The 22911-nt window shown below is 42.3% G+C and overlaps 1 protein-coding gene across 1 annotated transcript in view; it reads left to right on the forward strand.

The window, feature by feature from the left end:
• The first annotated feature begins 8690 nt into the window (after positions 1-8690).
• LOC146546175 (uncharacterized) overlaps positions 8691-22911 on the forward strand; it is a 99432-nt gene continuing 85211 nt past the window's right edge. Inside the window, exon 1 of the mRNA XM_085266666.1 lies at positions 8691-8818. Within this exon, the coding sequence (XP_085122792.1) occupies positions 8732-8818 (87 nt within the window). The 5' untranslated portion in view covers positions 8691-8731. The remainder of the gene's footprint in view (positions 8819-22911) is intronic.

The following is a 22911-nucleotide window of genomic DNA, read 5'->3' on the forward strand; positions in this document are numbered from 1 at the left end:
CCACAGTGTAACATCCACCCACCTGTGTAACATCCGAAATTCCCATGGTGTTGTTCAAAATGTGCTCTGGCACAATCATAAGCATCACTTGCTGCTGAAAACAAGAAGAAAGCCGTCCTGCTATGGGCTGAACCATTTGTTAATGTGGAGGGGGGGACACTATGGAATATATCCAGTTCTAGCATTTATATTCACTGCTGACTGTAACTACGCTCAAACTGTTAAACTTATTTTAATAAACAACACTGTCATATGCAAAACTGGGGTGGCACTTGGGGTGGCAAGGGATCATTTTAGGGTGGCACTTGCCACCCCATGCCACCCTTCTACATCCGCCCCTGCTGATGAAGCCAACAGGTTCGCTTCATTTGCAAAAAGCAGATATGAGTTTCTGAGGCCACAGTCTTCTGTGGCAGAAGGGGAATCAGGGGAAGCCCTGGAGGAGTCCACCACCCACCAGAAACAGGTCTGAGCTCTCACTGCAGTTGTAAAGGGGCTACACAGCCCACATGAGGCTGAGGGATGCAGCCTTCTGTCAGACTGTCACTAACACAGAGAAACACCCGTGTACACTCATACTCATGGGCACATACACCAATCAACCTAACCCCACTAACTGCTCGTCTTTGGACTGTGGGAGCCAGAGAACCCAGAGAGGACCCAGACATGGGGAGAGCATGCAAACAGCTTAGATGTTGGATTTGAACCCAGAACCTTCTTGCTGTCAGGAAACAGTGCCAACCACTTTTCCACTGTGCTGCCTGTTTGACTCTGATACACCCATTTTTGAGCTCTTAAAAACAGCCCTCCACACAACAGAGACAAACCATAAAGGACTTTGTGGCTTGTAGCAACCAAAGAAAGTTTAAGGTGCAAAATAAAGAGGTTGAAAGGAAGTAATAAAGGAAACATGTAATTATAACAGTAATGTTGGCTGTGTATCACGTGTGGCATGTCATTGTGGGGCTGGCCTCTGCTGGGATTGAGAATATGTGATGGCGGGGGCAGGGTTGGTTACTGGGGTTTATCCTGATCTCCTGTTTAGTGGAACTGTGCTCCTTTGAATCCACAGCACTAACCTGGCACACACACATAAAATGCATCATTGCTACAGAGCACAGCAGGACTCATTATGAGTGGTGGGGCAGGCTGGATGGTGTTGAGGAGTCGTATCGCAGTGACATTGGCTCCCCTGCTTCACTCTCTCCTGCCCCACTAATGCAACTCACTAATCCCTCTGTCCCCTTTAGGTGGGGCTCACGCTGACAAGATAAAATAAGCTGCAGGACTGGTGGGTGGGGGCTGTGCTGTCAGCCCCCCTGGGTCTGCTCCTCTGTGATCCTCAGTGGGCCAGTATGCCTCTCCTGGTAGCTCCATGGGGGATGGTGTGGTGGGTTGGTGGGTGCCATGGCGACTATGTGCGGACTTCACATTTTTGTCTGCTGTGACAGCTCCTTGATCTGGGCGGGGCCAGTGGGGTGTGGGGGCTGGTAGGTCCTTTGTGGGGCTTTGGATGTTGCCTGCAGGCACGTGCAGAGGGGGGGGGCTAGAGGGGCTTGAGCACCCGCCCCTTTCCTGATGGGTGCCCAAGGTGCCCTTTTGTTGAGGCAACTTAAAAAAAAAAAAAAAGATTATTATTTTTTTTTAATGTGTGTGTGCGTGCGGAGTCCTGTCTGTGCCCCTCAACAATAATATTTAACTATTAATCACAGTTTTGCTAAATAAAAGGATCTGGCTTGCATCAGTCACATGATCACATCTAACCAATGATCGCCCTTGACGGCAGAACGCGCTGGTTACGAGCCGGGAACGAGCTCACAAAGAGCACGCGCATTTTTAGCGGTCGGAGCTGTAGGAGAAACACAAGTTAACTCAGAGACACAGACTGATGCGACAAAACCAGTAAGTAGGTGTACAGCGCACACTGTAGTGTGTAGCACCCAGGAGTATTAGCTTATTACGTACACGTTGGTAAGCTGTCTTGTTGCTACTGACGAACTGAAACAAACGAGCGTGCTGTGTGTGCAACAGCGCGACAAACATTACCTTGTCCTTTTATTAACTGCACAGGTAGTGCTGGTCACAGCTGCTGGCTACCTGTGTAAGGCTGTCATGGGTCTGTAGCTCTGTCACCGTTTTAGGGAACATATTTAGTTTTAAAGTATTTAGAAACATATTTAGTTTTAAAGTAAGTTTCCGGGCTTTTCCTGCCTTTCTGGAGGGATTATATTTCACTAAAAATGATCTAATATGCATGTCCACATAATAATGCATTATTATAATTATAATATATTAAAAAACACAAGCTGTATTTTAAAGAACATACATTAAGAAGCAGATTATATTAGATTTATATTTTAAATATGACAAAAGTTGGATTTTACAGCAGTAAAATGATTGTATCTCTACAGTTTAAACATGTAATAAGCTTTGCCTCTGCACAGAGTGGATAGTGAAACAAATGGAATCATCATAAATACATTATTTCATATTTATTACTTCCCCCTCCTCATTGCTTTATTATTGTAGCTCTAGTAATAAATAATAATGTAAGGATTCTGGATCAGCACCATGATGCCCATAGTATATACAGTATTCTGAAGAAGGTCTAAAGTGTCACTGTGTGCGTGCATGTGTGTGTTTTATTTAGATGGATTTTTTAAAAAAAGTATTACTCATGATATAACATTGTGCAGACATGGCTGGTAAGGACATGAGGAGGAAACAGCAGGAGCTGTGTGAGGCTACTAAAGGCAGGGCTATAATCATTTTATTATAGATTAAGTGTAAGAGTTGTTAGGTGTGGATAATTAGATTATAGTTTATTGCAATAGCAAGTTGTGCCTTGTTCTCAGATAGACAGCAAGTGCAGAGTGATATATGAAATGATGGGATGGAAGGAAGAAGAGAAGCAAAGAGTGATTCACAGGCAGAGCCTAAATTATTTCTCACAGTTTTTTGTTGCCTTATGGTTCCAAGCGCTGTCACCAGTCTTTGCATTTTGTTATTATCTCATGACACTTGTTTAATCAGCTACCATCTCTCCTGTGGACTTTTTACTGTCTACAGTCTCAGACCAACACAGCCCTGCCCTCCAGCACTATCCACAGCAACCCCTCAACAGCAACATTGTACCCATCAGGTAAAGCATCGGCTACGTTTGCTTTGCCTTGTTGCCCATATTAGATTCTTGATGAATGTGTGTTGTTGTTATTCAGCCTGGTTCAATGTGCCCCTTTCTAACTTTGAGCACCCGCCCCTTTAAACCTCTCTGCACGGCCCTGGTTGCCTGAATATTGTCAGGCAGCTGGGTGCTGTGCCTCGACCCTTTCTTCCTTTGCATTTGTGGTTTGGTGCCATAAATGCACAACATAGAAGAGCCACCTCGACGGGACAACACTCAGCGGTTCATCTGTCTCTCTTCCACAGCATGTCTTTATCCTGTCTTCCTTCTCTCACCACAACCAATCACAGCAGATGGCCCCGCCCCTCCCTGAGCCTGGTCGGAGGTTTCTTCCTGTTAAAAGGGAGTTTTTCCTTCCCACTGTCGCCAAAGTGCTGCTCATAGGGGGTCATATTGTTGGGTTTTTCTCTGTATGTATTATTGTACGAGCTACCTTACAGTATAAAGCACCTTGAGACGACTGCTGTTGTGATTTGGTGCTGTGTAAATAAAACTGAATTGAATTAAGAAAGAACTCTTAGATTCCTCACATGATTCTCCTGTATTCCTACGGGACGCCAAGGTAATATAACATGGAAGTGTGTCACAGTGCCTGGTGGCCACATGTTACCCATAAACTGTCAACCTGACCGTACTGTAGCTACGTCCAAAGACTAGTTAAAGATTAAAGCTTTTTGGGGGGTTAAATCTGACATAAATAAAGAAAGAATAACATTAAAGTCGATTCTTTTGATCACTGTAGTTCTACTTTGAGGATATGATGTGTAAAAACCCTCAGTTGTGGCTGGTGGATCTCACATTCCTGGTCTTTGTAATTCCAGTTCAATGAAGCCTCATTTTCACCTTTTTCCAGGTAAATTTTCCCAACTGTTCTAATGTCCATGCTGTGGCATTGACCCATCATTTGTATTTCCTGTTAATGGATTTTTAATATGGTCTGGGAAATTACTATATATGAGTAACTTCCTGTTGTATTGCAGCTTAAGGCCATTGTCACTGAAATAAAGCCCAAGTTGTAATAGTTTGCATCCAGAATGAGGAAAACGAAGAAACCCAAACACTGCTCAGTGGATGAGTCCGTCCTGGAATAAATACCAGGACAAAACTAAAAAGAAGAGCTTGTTTCCTCGAAGCAACAACAGAAAGCTCTTTGTCTCTACAGATGTTTCTGGGAAACACGTTAACAATATTTAAACATTTGTTCTTAATAAACGTTTTTACTTAATGATGCTTTATGATATTTCTATCTGACCTAATGCAGCAGCGTATCCACATGAACTCTGCAGTGTTTCTACCCAGAGGCCACCGTGGTCCTTCTTTACTAATGCTGAGGGTTTTCTCCCAGCCGTGATAGCCTTTGACAGGTAAACTGAGTCATTCCAGCCCAGTGCAAAAATAACCTCCCTGTCTGCTCTTAACTTCACGCATCGATGCTAAAACGTTGCATAACTGAACCTGCAGACTGTGATCCTGTAGCTGTCGAGGAGAGGGCTTGATGCCGTCCATCTTCTGCTCAATTAACAACGCCTGCAACCTTTTGAGCCTTGGTCCTGCTACAGTCACAAATATAACATCATCACTCTTTATTTGATCCACTACACTGCTGTCATTTCTCTGTTATGGCCCCACAAGGTCACTGAATTCTGTCATTCTTCTCCAATCCATGGTTTTCAGTCACTGGTGGGCAACATTACTCTACCACGACTGCAAACAGTGGACAGTTGGTAGGTAGTCCTGCAGGACGCCTGTCTCGAGCCAAGGCTACTTGGAACATCTCTCCATGGAGGAACAATGAAGACATGAAGAGAAACTATAAATCTTTGGGACTTGTGCTCCAACAGCTTTGTTTAAAGGCCTGAAAGTGGCGACGTCTCTCCCAGAGCTCCAGCTCAGTGACATCTATGTGTGCCTTGTATGCTTCAGCTGACGCTGCTGCCAGGATGAAAAGCTGTCAAACCGAGCACAGCTACATGTTCCACCTGGATGGGTAAATAATGTGTTTGAGGTGAGAACAATCAGGAAAGCTCGCCAGCGGCTTTACTTCCTGAGGAGGCTGAGGAAGTTTGGCATGAACGCCAACATCACCTCAAATTTCTACAGGTGTGCAGTCGAGAGCTTGCTGACGAGCTGCATCACAGTTTGGTACGAAGCTGCTCTGCCAGCAGCCGTAAATCACTACAGAGGGTGAAGGCAGCAGAGCACATCACTGGCACGAGGCTTCCTGCCATTCAGGACATTTATCTCCAGCGGTGCCTCCATAAAGCACACAGCATCATCAAGGACCACAGCCACCCAGCACATCAGCTGTTCTCCTTGTTACCATCGTTACAGGAGTCTGTCTGCTCGGACTACAAGACTCAAAAACTGTTTCTACCACCAAGCCATACGACACCTCAACCACAACACTTAAACACACACAACACAGCACTCAGAAGCTACCTGCAGCTTCACAAGTACTCTGTTTAATCTGCACTGGTCACTCCACTTTATTGTCATTGATATTTATATTTAAAAGTGCAATACTGAAATTTTCTGCTGCTCATTCCTGTGCAATGTCCCATCTGCCCTCCCGTCATATTTCTCTTCAAGATTTTCTTATTTAATCACTAGTGTACATATATTTATAGATACAAATATATTTAGTCATCTTTTCTCTTTTACCATGTCTCTCTAATATTTGCTCCTTACTATTTTTCTATTTTCTTTATTATTTTATTTTATTATATTTTCTCCTACTGTATCATGCTGCCGAGTGACTGCTGCTCGTCAAACACATTTCATTGCAATGTTGACCCTGTGCTAACTTGCATATGACAAATAAAACTGAAAACTGAAAAGAAGAAACTGGTCGTTGTTAAAGGAAAGGTAATCTCCACATAAGCAGCTTAGATGACCTTCCACGTGTAAATCTTACAATGTGTTGACTTGGACATGAACAGTGTAGGACCAGAAAAGTCCCAGCAGTGTTAATTTGTCACATTAATGTAAAATGAAGTATTTTTCTGATGTTGGGTTAATCGTTCCTACAGTTTAAATGAGCCGTCACTGATGTTCACATGTGGCAGCCATACTCTACGGCTTCTGTAAATAAACACTGATTACTGAATCCAGTTTTGGCTACATTAAACTCAAAGACGTTCAAAGGATGGCTGGAAAGCTACAGACTGCAGTACTGTTTGGCACCAGTAGCAAAGTATGTCTGTTGTGGAGTTGTAGACATGTAACTTGAACATGTTTGTAACTTTTTACTAGCATTTTGTTTACTATGTTTCAGATCTATGGCACTAAATGGGGGACTGACCACGTTTTTGACCTTGACTGGACTTACTGGGTCCAGTAAAGATATCATAGCCAAAGGTGGCTCTGCTTCCAGTTCTGGCTTATAGGAAGATCTCTGAAGGTTGGGTGTAATCCTCTCCTGACTTTGGATCACTCTCTTAGATCTAAACCTCCAGCTCTGGACTCGCCATCCTCAAAGACTGCTCCATAAGAACACAGGCATGTGTGAACAGCCCACTCCTCCTTTGGTCAATGGCACACACTTTTAGACGATGTGTATTCAGCATCTGGCAAGAGTGGAATCAACTGGGGCTCTTTCTAAATTGGCGTCACCATTGATTGTGGTGGTGGCAGCAGCTCATTCTGCTGGCTCTGTGTAACAGGGTCATAAATCACATTGTTATAATGTGTTCTAAACCCCCAAACTGCTCCTTTTATACCTGACTTTTAGGACCTCCAAGCCTGTAGTTGTGTTCATTATCAGTTAGAGCCCCTCCTCGTTCTTTTCTTCTTCTTCGGTGCAATCCTATAAATACGGTGTACCCCTTTTGCCTCTCCCCTTTTCTACAATCCCCCTGTGGGAGAGGTGGGTGTCATTTCTTTCCAACACTTTAAAACACACATATAATGCATATTTAGCCACCTGGATGTTTCTGGTTGCAATTTTAGTTCGATTATTGTCATTATTAAGCCTGTTTTTGTTAGATGTTATAAGTGTGTCGTATGTGTGTATCATAAATGTGTTTTAGGCGCCATAAATGCTAGCATGAATATATACTCCTTGCTAGCTTGGGAGCTGTGGTGGGTTGAAACTAACCCTCTTCCCCACTGTTTGTATTTGGTCGTAGGAGCTGGAGTGGGCAAAGTATTTACTGGGAGGTCTTTCTTTCTTTTACCTTTTTTATCAGACACAACGCAGAATCACACCGGTTACATCTGCAGCTCATCCATCACCTGTTCTTCCCATCACTTAATGTTTTTGCTGCAAGACGTTGGAGTGAGTGCCATCTATTTTGCTGTTGTTTGGAGGCATTTTAGTTCAGTGAGAGACAGGAGGTCACGCAACAAACTGCTCAAACGAGTGGAAGCCGCTGCCCTCTGCTCGTCAGCTGGAAACCTGGATCTCCCTTGTTGTGTTAACAGACCTCTCTGCATTGAATCATACCTGTTATTAACCTCTGTCTCTCTTCCACAGCATGTCTTTATCCTGTTTTTCTTCTCTCACCCCAACCAATCACAGCAGATGGCCCCGCCCCTCCCTGAGCCTGGTTCTGTCGGAGGTTTCTTCCTGTTAAAAGGGAGTTTTTCCTTCCCACTGTCGCCAAAGTGCTGCTCATAGGGGTCATATGATTGTTGGGTTTTTCTCTGTATCTATGAAGCGCCTTGAGGCGACTTTTGTTGTGATTTGGCGCTATATAAATAAAATTGAATTGTCAGGGTCAAAGTTCAGAGGTAAGTTTGTTTAGCAAATGAATGACAATAAATCATACATGTTTGCTGATTCACAGGTTAACAGCCTGGAGGAACAGGGCTGTGTCATTCCTGTGATGTGATTCAGCTTTATTTTAGTATTCATTTATTTTATTAGCTTTATTTCAGCCACTCAAACAAAACAACATTATATTATATTTAATATATATTAAATATGTGCCAACTGATTCAGTACGTTTCATGTAGAAATATCTGTGGCAACCTTTTGTTGCAGCAATGATCTCAAAACACGGGCGGGGGGGGGGTGGGGGGGCTAAGATGAATGTCTGCTGTGAGGACAGGGGGTGTGCGTGTGTGCTCAAGTCACGTGGACACGTCATTTACGCAACATTTGGTCGATTTAAAAGTTACAGTGAGATAAAATCATGTTATGGATTGCACTCAGTATATTGTGCCGACATGGTGAGATTGTGTCTGTCGAGCCGAGGAGAGCGTCGCAGTGCCAAAAGCTGTAAAATGAACTATCAGGCTGGAGTGTGCTGCCACAGCACAGAGCAGTCACAGAGTCCTGCAGGCAGAAGAGGAGTGATCGTGTTAGCCACCTTACAAAACAAAAAGACATGAAGTGAAAAGCAGAGCGCAGAGTGAGGCAGAAGAAGACAGACTGGGCCAAGTCCTGCATGTGCGAGAGCGAGCGAGACCCGGGACAACGTCATCCGCCTCGCCTGGACTAGTCCGCGGCCGGAGGAGGGACAGTGGCTGCACTGTGCAGCCGAAGACTCACTTTGATCGCGCACAGTAGGAGCGGCGCTTAGTGAGAGGTGATGTCGGGGGGACATGGCTTCTTCTCCGGTCACCCCAGCATCGCTTGAAGGAGAAACACCTTCACCCACCGGGAACGAGGAGCCCGCGACCACCCGACAGGTACGACACGCCTCCGAGACCCTCTGCGCGCCCGGTAACGTTGTAACGTTTTACCGAAGTTCATTCGCAAACACACCAGTTTAAGATGGACCCGAGAATCAGCACACGGGAGCACTGGTGTCTGACTCAGCAGAAACGGCGTGACGTGCGTGTAATGCTTCGTATTTGATAACGATGGAATAATTCTTTAAAATAAGCACACAGATAAACACTGGTGGGTGGAAAAGTTCGTGTTTTGCTGAATGAGTCCCGCCTAGTCCGGTCTACACCTCATTCAGCAAACATCTGAGTCACCCTGAGACGCCAGTGCGCGTCCTTCTGATGCAAAAAGCCGTAAGTGACACGCTGTTTACACGCAGGAGCAGTTTAACACATGCAGGTTGGGGCCAGTAGGCGTTTCCTTCAATGTGACACCAAACGTGTAAATCAGTGCTGGGAGCGGATGTTGGACCTGATCAGTCTTAATCTGACAAACTGTAGTTCCTGCTCTGTTTCTAATTCAGCCCCATGACAGACAACCAGCATGTCCTCCTGTCACGTGTTATTGACACGCACATATTTAGTCCGTGTGTGGGATGTTAAAGGTGAGTTTGTTCAGGGCACGATCAGACTGAGGCCATTTCAACAGGTGCAAGGAAGTGTTAGTGTGGTTACTACGGCAGCACTGATGCCCTGATGAGTGCCACATGGCTGGAATGAAAAGTCAATGCTATGTATAGCATGAACTACTTGTTGTCTAAGGCGGTGCAGAGAGTGAGCAGGAAATATCTGAGGTTGGATATTTCAGTACATACAGAGCTGTGCAGAGACATTAGGATCTTAAACTATTGTCTGTATCTGGCAAAGCGAGAATCTGAGCCTTGTGTACAAACTGTCTGGTGTTTGTTCTGGCAGGAATATGAAACTACTGTGCACAGCATGCTTATTAAGATGGCCCAGGACCAGGTCATCTTGCAGGATGGTAGTGTTACATCGAGAAGGTTCCTCTTTAATTGTTGGATTTCTGTGTGAGTTTTCTCCCTGTGCCTCTGTGGCCTCTCCCCACAGTATCTGTGTTTGTGTTTAAAGTGTTTAAAGTACAGCACTAGATGATCGTATGGGTGAATGTGACTTGTTGTAAAGCACTTTGAGTTGTTGTCTATATAAAGTCTAAATGGAAATCCACTTATGTGCAGAGGACCAGAAGATCCAGCGCATCGAAATAAAAAGTTCTTTGCTTAAACAATGAATTGTGCGATAAAATATTAATTTACAAATTCATTTTTAAGTTATTTTATTTATTCAATACAAAAGTAATTTATTATCTAGTAATTTAATTGAAAAGAAAAAAATTTATAAATCAGTATTTGAAAATAAATTATTATTCCATTAATAAATACTTCAAATCAGAAAAAAAAGAAATAAAATCTCAATAAAAACCTCACATCAAAAATCCTTTTCCTGTGTCGTCTCATGTCCAACATCTGTGTAGGCAGAGTGTAAACACAGAGGCTGAATGGCCTTTGGTATAGGTGCAAAGCTAAGACTGTCTAACCAATGACAGAGCTCCTTACCTCGCACCGGCTAATTTGCATTGCTCCGGGATTTCGGAAATTTATCCATTTATTCATTATGATGTGGTTCAGCATCATAATGCTGAACCACAGAAACACACACACACACACACACACACACACACACACATATATATATATATATATATATATATATAATATATATATATATATATATATATATATATATATATATATATATATATTAGGGGTGCAATGATACTCATATCGATATTGAACCGTTCGATACAGTGCTTTCGGTTCGGTACGCATGTGTATCGAACAATACAAAATTTTTAATTTATTTTATCAACTTTCCTTCTGCAGATGCTGTCTGTGTTGAGCGCTCAGTGGATCTGTGTTCGACTACTCCGCCTAGGCTGCACTGTCGAGCACAGATCCACTGAGCGCAGCGCAAGCTAGCAGACAGAAGCTAAGCTCGTTGCAACATGGCAAACTGAACCTCCCCCACTAGTGATGGCCAAATGAAGCTTTCCGAAGCACTGAAGCTTGTATTGAAAAACGGTTCATTACTCGAAGCTTTTCAACACAGTCCTCTCCGGTGACATCTGGTGGTGAAAACTTTGAAGAGCAGCTTGAATCTGCAAAATAAAACGGACTGCTCAATCATCGCTGCTCACTCAAGAGTGGAGTTCTCTCTCATATTGGGCCACCGTTCCGTTGCTTTGAACATGTAATTGGTTTTGTTTTCTCGATTGGGGGGCTGAAAAAATGTAATGCGTATTTGCGTAATACATTTTGATCAATAAACTTTCCCTATTTAAACATGCACTATGGTGTGGCCTTTCTTTGCTCATAACTCCTTGATGTTGGTAAATACAATAAGTGAGCAATATATATAATATACATATGATAACACACAGCACATTATGGAGTATGCCCCTGCTGTGGAGTCCTGCCTCCATCTACTTGTCGTTTAATCACTGGACAGCTGGACAGGTTCATACAAAATATTAGATGAGGCCGATTGTCCTATACATATTTTTGACCTAGGGGTGGGATTGATTGTGAACTGGAAAGGGAAAATGCTTAGGAAGCTGAGTACGGCTGCATCGTCACTGATTTGTAGAATCATTTTGATTCGATACAGGATCCGATTCAATTTGATTGGAATCTGGAAAGTTTTGCCTCAGTCAGAAATATTACAATTCTGATCATTTAACAGTATATATCCATAATTTCGTATCTATTAAAAGAAAGCTGACACACGTGAGACTTAATTAGAGATGTAAACAGAGAGTTATGAAACCTGCAGCTGCAGAAGCCAGCGAAAAAAAAAGAGGCAAACACAGCGCGGACCCGAAGACACATCAAAATCTGATTCTGACACGTCTGTGTTCACGTTTGTATGCAGAATCCGTAAACCTGCTCCCAGTTACTGTTTTAGCTGCATGGTGTTTGACGACATGTTGTGAGGTTTAACCTGAGATGCTGGCGTTTCAGGCATAATAACGTTAATTTACAAATCGACACCGGATTGTAATGAATCAATATCACTTTATTCAATTTAGCATGGATTGTAATCAGAAAAGCGATAGTCAAAACCCACCCCTAATCAAGAACTTGCAAAGTAAAAACATGATCTATGTAAGGTAGCCCTTTTGTTATTTACATTTAAAAAGAGGATTAGTGTTACTGTGCGCTGGCTGAGTCTGTTTCTTTTCTTAGAAATAGTTTCTCCTGCTCTGGAGAAAATCCACTTGCATGGAACAGAAGAGGCTGTGGAGTGCAGGAACTACACTGCAAGCTGGTAGATATGCAGGTATTCCTGGGTCCTGCAGACTATCACCTAAAAACAATAAACAAAATGATTTTCTAAACTGTGTAGCAATGTAATGTACGTATAGTGTCAAATACATTTTTGTAGTCTTCATCAGCTTTAATTCACATGGAAGTGTTCCTGAAGTCATATGCTGTAATGATATTTACATTATGAAAACATGATTTTGGACATTTCAGGTTTTTCACTTCGGCAGATAAAATGAATTGAGCAAAATCAACTCAAAATATTCCCACACGCCAGAACGTCCTCTCTTCCTCGCTGGCTCCATATCTGTCAGTGGAATGATCACCTCTTCGCTCTCTGTCACCATCAACACACTCCACGAATCCCGTGGATGATTCACTTCCTTATATCCGTTTGAATCAGGTACCAAAGCAGTTACGTGCTTCGGACGTCACTGGTCACGTGACTTTTGCCAAACGAAGCAAGCCTCGACACAGTGCTTCTGAACCAGTGTGTTGTTTTTTTCGACACATGCTCCGGAGCGTCAGCTTCAAGCGGGCCATCACTATCCCCCACCCTCATTCAGATGTGGCCTTTGGAACTATTTTGGTCTTCATGTGACGTATGACCCTGAAGGTAAGCGCGTCATGGACTAAAGTAAAACAGTATGTTGGATGTGCCACGCAATGCTCAATTACATGGGTGGGAACTAGTGTGTTAGCGCAGTTAGCTCGTTAACGTGTTGGCCGTCTAGCCCCACGCACGGGGCGATCCGCGGTCGCTCGTTAACGGAGATTTGCCGTGTTGTGGCGTTAACGTCATTTCAGATTAACGCTGACAGCACTAGTGGGAACACAACGAATATGACTGCACATTTACTCCGACATCATCCTAGTGCAAAGACAAGTGGAAGCAGACAAAACAACAAGCACCATGCTACAAACTTTACCCGAGTCATTTAGACAGCTGTTAGCACAGGATTCTCCTTATGGGGACCTGATATGTTTAATATGCTGCTGAGAATATAGCCCAGAAGAAGCGTATAGTAGAGCTTTTATTTTGAAAGACACATTTCTCTGTAATAAACTCTCTTTTCCAAAGATGGGTGATTTCTCCATCAGATAGATTTTTTTATTATTATTTTGTTGTTTCAGCAACATTAAATTTAAAAACTGTACTTTTGAGTTAAAATATATATTTATAATTTTAATAACTGACAAATTAAAAAGGCATGAACATTTTTTTTGTATCGAAAAAATATCGAACCGTGACACCAAAGTATCGAACCGAACCGAACCGTGAATTTTGTTTGTCGTTGCACCCCTAATATATGTGTGTGTGTGTATTTATACATCAATCCATTTTCTTGCTTATGGAGTTCCGGGCCTGGGACCTACTCCATGTCAGCTTTCAGTGTTTATGAACATGAACATTATGAACTCATGACTCCCTTGGGAAGCCTATGGTTTTTCATAGGCAGGGGATATTTGTTTTATCACAGTTCATTACCAAACAGAGCAGGGTTCTAATTGATTTGTGGCTTTTAGGATATTATGTACAGGTGTGTAAAAGTGGAGTGAATATAATTACAAACAGCAATGCTAGTGGAGTGATGACAGACAGGGCGGTTGGGGGGTGGTGAACAGTTTGCCAACAGTTCTGCCCTGTAGAGAAGGACATCTGCCATTTCTTTTTCCTTTTAGTCAAACAATTCAGGTAGTGATGAAAGAAAATCAGACTGTGGCAGTGCTTGCAGCAGGTAACGGAGTGATAATGCAGAGTTTTTACTGCAGTGGACAGTCCCTAGTGTGACCATCGCTGGAACCAACCAGCTGATTTACACCATGGCAGCAGTCATCAGTGAAGTTCTTGGCTGCAACATGAACAATCTCAAGTAGCAATGCTACTGAACTTGCTGGAGAACTTTTAGTTCAGGCCACTTGATGAGTTTCACACAGTACTGCATATTATTTTATTAGGTTGGCACAAATGTAGGATTGTGTTTGTGATATCACGATGTGTCTGTTTCCTTTTCATATTACACTAAAGAGATCATCGCCTACAAGCCTCCATAAACGAACAGCATGTCTATAAAAGCCCATTCATCATCCGGCCCTCCTGCTCAAACACAACCATGTAGCGCTCATCCCTCCACCCGTCTCATTCAGCATCCACACACATGTTGCAGGGAACGGGAAATAGAGTAGAGCAGCAAAGCTTGATTTTCTTTAGGATTGGTTAAACTAAAAGACGTTGACAAGGAATTTTAAGGGTTTTAGGAAGCATAAAACCGAAATCAGTTGTATTGGATACGAGTATAAATGAGTGCTTAGGCTCATGCAAGAAAAAACATCTTAGACAGGATATGACAAAACGTACTGTGATACAATTCTTCATTACTACAGCTCTTTGAGTGCTTTTGTAAAAAGTCAAATCTGTGTGCTCCATTAAACCCTGTAGAAGTTGTTTCGAATGCTGACAGTGGACAAACAAAGTTGTCATTTAGCTTAAACATTAACAGTAGAAAAGGCCCGATAGGAATCTAACATCCTTGGAATCAAGCTGTGGGAGTGAGTTTTGAAACCTTTCTGTAGGACTGCTTTAAACTTGCGTTCTTGGTGATGTGTGTCTGATGTCTTGTTTGACTTGAGCAGATTCTTTACGTGCTTTAAGTTTCTAACACATTTGCTTTAACCAGTAATTGAAACTGCTGAGTAGGAAGTACTAAAGTGGGTGTTGAGCATGTTGGGTGTGTCCTTATTACCTGTTTCGATGTTTTCTTTTAATTGAAAGCGTTTCATGAATATGAAATGCTTCTGCGTAATGTTAAACGTTATAAAATAATCTTATGATTTAAACTCTGTATTCATGGCTTATTCTTTCCTGGCCTTTCCTGTAAGCACTTTTATGCTCGGTGGTAAAATATCACAGAACTAGCAGTTTGGCGAGTGTCGCCTGGATTAGTGGCTCAGCTGGTAATTCAGAGATTTATGTAGCTTAGTTTGCTGTGTCATGCTGATTTGGGGAGACTGGACACAGACCTGAGTCATTCTCTTCTGGGTGATCACAGTGGTTACTCTCCTCCCTTCCTCATCTCACCCTGCAAAGAAATCTTTGTTGTTCTGCCTTGACCTCTTCCTCTGTGTTAGTTTGCTGTCCTTTCATTAGCTAGCTTTAGGACTTCTCCTCTCCTCCATGAATGTATCCCCACTAATCCCATTACATGCTTGTCCTTGTCCCACATTTATCAAACATACTTTTTAAAATCAAACAGTTAGAAATGACATTCATTACTTCATTATGTAACATGTCCCTGTGATCTAAACAGCCTGTTAGCCCTCGGAGCACATTTAAGTAAATTGAAATAATTGTGCCGATAAATTAGATTTGAAAGCTCTTATTCTAATTTTCTGTTTTGATGATATTTGGGATATGCTGTTTATGTAGAACAGCTAAAACTAGTTCTTTATATTCCCATATAAATGATAAACACACATTATTTACAAAACACTGCCCGGTGGACGCCAAAGGACGGCCTGTTTTGATTACGCTGGGATCTTTTTGGAGCGCACATTTTTGGTCTACGATCAAAGCTGCCACACCACGCTGGATTAATCTCCCAGTAGCTGAGTTTATGAAGTCATAAGAAAGGAATGTCCCACATGTTCCTGCTGTTACACCATATTTGGACTGGGACACCTTTGCTAACCTCTGTTGCTCAATGACACACTGATTTGAATCTGAAGGCGCTGGCGACATATTTGCAGCAGTGTGGGTTCACAGAGGCTGTTTAGACTCTGAGCATGTGATACACCAGTAGCGTGCCACGCTGGGCCTCTCGGGGTGGCGTACAGTGTCACTGTGTGTGTCTATTTAAGTGTTTGTCGTGTAAATGAGGACAACCAAGATATGTGAAGTATAGAGTGGTGTACCACAGTGACAGGTTAATGTCAGTGTGTGAGTGTGTAGCAGTTTGTGTGGCCAGAGAAGGTCAGCAGCCTCCAGAGGACAAAGCGCTTGTGTTCTTCCACAATCGCCCGTTTGATTAGACAGATCATTTGGCATCTGTCAGGCTAAAAACAACAACACAACATGAAACCAAGCATACGCTCTGCAGTCCTGCAGCTAACTGCTGACAGTCTGTCTGCTGTAGGCTGAAGAAATCAGGGGCTCATTCATCTGCACCTGTCAGCGTCTTTATGCTAACAATAGATCAAACAGTATGTGTCCACAGGATGTGTAATGTTGAAGGTTACCGTACATCCTTATCTCCAGCACTGAGAATCAGTTATCACTGATCGCTGTCTCTGCTTTGTTTTGACATATTTCATATTTATATATTTCATATTTATAAGGTAAATACCCTACAACATTACAGAGAAGAAGAAGTAACCCCAGGCTCGGTGAGGGGCAGCCATCTGCCGTCACCAGCTGGAGGTGATGAGTGGAAGACTCGATAGGCCACTCTTATTTTCATCCACTGCTTCGTTACCTCGACACGATGTTTTGGATCATCGTCATGCTTGAACATCCATCTTCATGGGACGAAGGTTCCTCGTCACAGTACGATACGCGGTCCTGTCTATTGGCCCTCCATGCAGGGAGGTCATGTTGTGCTCTTAGCAGAAAAGTGACCCATGTTTCCACCGCTTTACTGTGGGGGTGGTGTTCTTTGGTTTTTAGTGATTGTAAAGAAGTTTTCACAGACAAACCATCACAAAAAACCCCATTAAGTGCCAAAATGACATAAACCTGTAGTTTTAAAATTTTTTAAAAAACTTCTCAACAGAAAATCTGTTTAAACAAAAAGGTTTTGACCTGCTTTTTAAAAGAATGGACAGAGTCAGCTGTAGACTGGTGCAGAGCCTTGGTGGTTTCTCTAATCCAGCACAGAGGCCAGTACATTAATCTAAATGCAGTGACACAAACACATTGATAATTTCTTCCAGTGCAGCAGAGGAGACCATGTTTAGAAATGTTAGGAGTGAGATAAAGATTTTACACAGTTGAAACTCAGAGAAGACTCAAACGCCAAGATTTTGAATGCTGAACTTAGCATGTGAACAAAAACAGAATAGAATGCATTTTATTGTCACTACACACATGCACAATAAGCTTCAGAGCATCTCCTATTCAGTGCAGACGTGGGAAAGAAAGGGGGTGAGTTGCACAGTTCTGCAGCACTATCTACAAATATAGAAACAAAACATAGTGCTATATATTACAGTGTGGGTTACTGCACCTAAATTAAGTGTTGCACAGTGGTGATGATAGTTGTGTAGTCTGTGTGTAGAGGTCCTAGATTGGGGGGTGGAACTGTGTTTATCATGTGTGAGTTCAGGCTGGTTATGGGTCTGTGGGTCTCCTTGCTGATGCACCTGTAGCGCCTCCCTGAGGGAAGCAGGCTGAACACGTTGAAACCAGAGTGGGAGCTGTCCTTGATGATGTTTGCTGCTCTGCTGAGGCAGCGGGAGGAATAAATGTCCTTCAGGGAGGGGAGAGGGCAGCCGATGATCTTCTGTGCTGTCTTGACCACACTCTGAAGCCTCACTCTATCCGCCTTGGTGCAGCTGCCGTACCATACTGTGATGCAGTAGGTTAGCAGGCTCTCAATGGACGAGCGGTAGAAGGTCAGCAGCAGGTTGGAGTTCAGCTTGTACTTCCTCAGGACTCTCAGGAAGTGCAGCCGCTGTTGGGCCTTCTTGACGACCGCTGAGATGTTGTCTGTCCAGGAGATGTCAGCAGAGATGAGGACACCAAGGAACCGGGAGGTGTGGACCCTCTCCACACGCTCCCCGTTGATGTAGAGGGGGGCCAAGTCAGTGCCTCCTGACATTGACAATGACCTCCCAGTCCCAGGCTGTTTTCTGAACACCATGCTGCCAGCTTCAGGACTCTGTATGCTGAATCTTTCATCCGGGCTGGACTTCTTATTCTTGACTGAACTTGGCTTTGCCCTGGTGAGTTCTTTTCTTTCTCAGAACCAACCCGATTCACCTTTCTGAGCTCACCCCAGTCTACTGACAGAGGTGGAGGGCCAGCTTCAGTTTTTAAAAACAAATTTCGATGTCGGCCGCTGTCATCATGTACCCCAGCTTCGAGGTGCAGTTATTGGAACTGAACTGAACCTCATTTCTTTGCGCTGTGGTGTATCGCCCCCCGAAATTTGTTACGGATTTTATTTCTGAATTTGCTGACTTACTGGGGAGTGTCGTCTTACGCTATGATCGTATTTTAATTCTTTGTGATTTTAACTTCCACGTTTGTTGCGAGGACGGCTCACTAGTGTGGAGCAGGGAAATTATTTTACTGCTATTGTTAAATAATTGTCATCATTACCATTGCATTAATAATATAATCTGGAGTTTATATTGCATTCAGGGGTTAAACAGTGTCTCTTTCAGAAAGACTGAGTTGCAGGCTGACAGGAAGTTGTATGCAGAAGTGGAAGTTATTTTGAGCCGCAGGCTAAGACGAGGCTTTAACAATGTAACAGATAGCTTTAAGAAGGCCTTAAGCAGTTATGACTATTTTATACACAATGCATATCTGTGCTTATTAAAGAGTTGGAGCTCGGTCAATTAATTGGGGGTCGGAAGCTTTGTTCGGCGCGATGTTCGGACAATCTATTGTGCAAGTGACTTGGAGCCATAGAAGGAATTGCAATACATGCTTACAAAACACTTATATATCAGATCATTTTATATTAAGGTTTTAGTAGAGGTTCTTGATTAAAACATTTATTTAGTAGAAGACATACACATAGTCTCAGTGAGCCTCTGTCCTGGTGAAAGGTCAGAAGTGCAACAGGTGAATTGAGAAAGAGCATGTGAGGTAGTGACACACACACACACACATGAGTTAGATTTATTTAGAGGAGAGAGAGGTTACTCATGTCTGGCTGTAACTGCAAAAGTGTCTCGGTAAAAGAGGAACCGTTCCTTGTTGTCTCGGCAAGAAAGAGGAACAAGACAAGAACTGAAAGGTAGACAGGAAGGGCCAGCCATGAAAATAGAAGATGATCTTCTGGGTAAAAGCTAGAAAATCATCTTGTATAAATCTATGTATAAAATGTATCTGTGACGCATGAAGGGGCGTCAGTAAATCAAACCCTGATGCTATAAAATATCTGTTCATGCTTTGATTGAGTTGAGGACTACTGGCTGTCTGCGTACAGAGTGTCTTCCCACACGTGTGTTCATTAAAATCATTGTTTGACCAAGACCTTCTGGACCAAGGGTGGTTTGTACTCTCCCTCCTCAATTGTGAACCTTAACATTTGGGGGCTTCGTCCGGTGGTTGAGGAGGGAGGATTGGAGGTTTAGATGGAGAAATTTGGTCTTAGGTGGTCTGACGGGCAGACATGAATTCCAGTGGTCGAAGTGAGTGGGCATAAGCCGGCTTATCCAAAAGGTAAGGCACTACCTGTTGAATTATTTCCAAAGTGTGCCAAATTGGATATGATAAAATTTAAGTCTACTCACTGAAGTTACTGGTGGATGTCTGTTTTGATTTTGATGAAAAATCTCATGAGTTGAAGCAGTTAGAGTTCTGCTAAGAAGAAATGAAAGCAGTTAAGAGTCTGATAAGAAAAGTTTAAATACTGGGTTGAAGTCCCAAAGAAATTGAGTTCGAGTCTCAAGTAGTTTGGTAGGGAATTGGTTATTTTGTTGGTTAGAGTCCAAATTTGGTCATAAGAGTGGACCTGAGCGGTCAAATTGACCACTAGGTTGCATCTGCCTCAGTCATACACTTGTTTTGGGTGTTGATTGTTGTTTCAAAGTATTATAAATTATTTTAGAACGGAACCGTGGGGGTTCTAGGAAGCGCAGTGCTCAGAGGTAACGCTTGCCAATGCCAAGGACGCTTAGGCATTGTCCTCAAAGAGGGATAGTCAGTTGGTTACTGTGGAGTTTGGGGCACTCCAGAATAACTAGGAGTTAGAGTCTCCTTACCGTTTGGAACGGTAGTCTGCGCTTTTTTGGTCAGAAGAAGTTGGACTTCGGGCGTGTAACTTTAACTTAAAATTTCGGGGTAAGCCTTGGCTGTGTAATGCCAAAAAATTAGAGCTTCAGGCAAAGTTTGGGTTGGTTGACGCTTTTAAATTGAGTTAGGGATTTTAGAGATGAGGCCAGAAACAGTTAAAGTCTTGATACTGGTTAATTGGTCGCAAAAAACTCAGGGAGTTTATCCGCTGGGCGGTTATTTTAAATTTGTCTAAATTGTGTAGGCGCTAAAGCTGACAGATCTGACAGTGGTTGTAAATATAAGATGTCTTTGGAATATAAAATAAGAGATCTCTGTGTGAAAGGAGTCTGAGGCAATGCTGGAGCTATTTTTAGACGGAGTGTGTGTGAGTGAAAATGCAAATGAGTAAGCAGTGAACTGTTTAAACCACAGTTGGTTTTACAAATACTGCTGCAAACATTGTAGAGTGTGTGTTTAAGATGCCATTTATGTTTATTAGAGGGTTATAAATAAAGTATTGAGTTGCCGTAGTGGATGTATAGTAATCGACTGAGTTTGGATGCAGATATATAAATATATTGAGTGCACTGTATATATTTAAGACTAACACATTACTTGCAGTAGTAACTTTTCTCCAGCATTAGTTGCTGGTGTGGTTTATTTTTTCAATTTCTTGTGTGTGCGGTGAGAATTAATGGAGGTTTCAATTTTTCGTTTGTTTGTTTTTGACTTGCTCTTTTTGATTATGACAAGCATGTCTAAAATACTCTTAGGGAAGTGTGTTTTGAGTTATATTCCTCAACTCTGGTCACAGTTTAAGTGTGAATGCGGTGACTAGAAGGTTTTAAATGATGAATAAAGGTGTGAGAGGTATTTCTTTGGTGATGTAAAGTAGGATGTTTTAAAGTTTGAAAGTGTTTTAATTTGAGAGAGGCATGAGTGATGTTATAAGAGTTTGAGTTTCTTTTTCTTTCAGTTTAAAACACATAAGTACATACACTTGGTACACCTGTTTACTCTTTGACTTTATTAAAACAGACGGTGTATTTGAGTTTGAATTTCAGTAATTGTATGTTGATATGGTAATTTAGTTTTATGTTAGGTGAAGGAGATGTCCATCTCTGCGTCTTGCAGGATTGAAAGTGAAAGTTGAAGGTTGTGATGTGAATGCTGTGAGTACTCGATTTGAATGATTCTGTGTGAGGTGTACAAAATACTAAATAATAATAACACTATGAAAGTTGATAGTAGAGTGAGTGCAAGGCGGTGTGTGAACAGAGGAAGTCTGAGAGAGAAGTGTGTGCGTAGGCAAAATGCAGAGTGTGTGCGCAAAATAAGGGAGTATTGTTTTTACGTCAAGATTTAGTAGAACTAAAGTAGAACGTTACAAACAAACAGATAAAAAGTAAAATGAAGAGAGAAAATAACTGACAATTACATTAATGAATAGAAAACACACATACACAAAGTGCCATATGTGAAATTATTCTAGGAAGGAGTCAGAAGTGAGATAGTTTAATATAAGATGCAATGAAGGAAGCAGCTTACACTCCTTTAATTTCCAGAGCCAGTGTGTTCCCTCCCCTGCCCACTTGGGCCCCGTATCAGGCGAGTATGGAAGGCTGGATAGCCCATGACGGGTAAGATCCCACCTCGAAACCCTGGGACAACCTAAGGCAGGCACAGTCACGATTACTCGGCTTCAGTAAGAAGACGGGACCTGACGGGTAAAGCCGCTGGGCTGAGGCAGAGGGGGTAAGTGGCAAGTGGAGCCCTACCTTCTGGCTGAGGACAAGGAATGCTGCTATTTAAGGTAGGAAATCAGAATTTGGGTTAGTAAATTTGGGAAGGAGTAAATTGACTGTTTAAAGGCAAAATTATGAAGGAGTATGACACACTGCAAAAGCAAAATATGCAAATTCACACACACAAACAGAAAATGCATTAACCTTATAAAGACAAGACAAGCTCGTGGAGTTTAATGCATAGACACTGATTAAACCTGGCTAAGAACACAAACATATGCAATGAAGAACAGCTTGCTATTTTGTATGAATGATACAATGGTGTGAATGTTTAATAAAATGCATTTGAGTTTGTAATTGAGGAATAGAAGAAGCCATATGACAAAGGGAGTGAGTTATGTAAACAAAAAGTGATTAAAGTAGTTTTAAAAGAGTGACTTAGGAGTGCTCTCTCGTACTGAGTGATCAAAACCAGTGATCACTGTAGAAAGAAATAAAATAATTTAATAAGGTGGTAATGTTTAAACATATGTTTCTCTTGTTACAGCAACTCATTGAGAGATGACTCAGTATGCAAATTAGTTGGAGTGAGTGGTGACGAAGGAACTTCCTGTGTGTGTGTGTGACTGAGGAAGTGACTTTCAGAAGAGGAAGCATAGCAGAGACGAGAAGTGCAGATTGGGGTAGGGAATTTATAGTTTAGTGATTATATGTTGTTGTAAGGGGGTTTTATGCTGAATGTAAGTATGTTACAGAGCATAAGGGGGTGATTTTTGTGTGCAAATTGTGTGGTTTTAATGAGACTTTCGGTGTATTGAGGAGGCGAAATTATGTGGTGGCAAGACTTGTGTGTTTAAGGTTGTTGAGGTTGTTGTGGTGAGGGGTTGATTCTGTCAGTTAGGTTTGGGTTGTTGTTTTTGTTTTTAATAGAGGGAGTTTTAGGAAACATGGACATGTCTAAAATTGGGCCCATTATTTTGTAACAGTGCACTTAAAGAAAACCTGTCAGGTGATTTTGTTTTGTGTTCTCATGAGCTAATAATCAGCTCTATTTTTTCATTTCTGTTTTAAGCAGGCCTG

This window comes from Mchenga conophoros, unplaced genomic scaffold, assembly GCF_057382185.1.
Source record: "Mchenga conophoros isolate Kocher_MC1m ecotype Shallow Benthic unplaced genomic scaffold, M_conophoros_male_GT1.1 unmapped_scaffold_6, whole genome shotgun sequence".
In the NCBI taxonomy this organism is placed as follows: Eukaryota; Metazoa; Chordata; class Actinopteri; order Cichliformes; family Cichlidae; genus Mchenga; species Mchenga conophoros.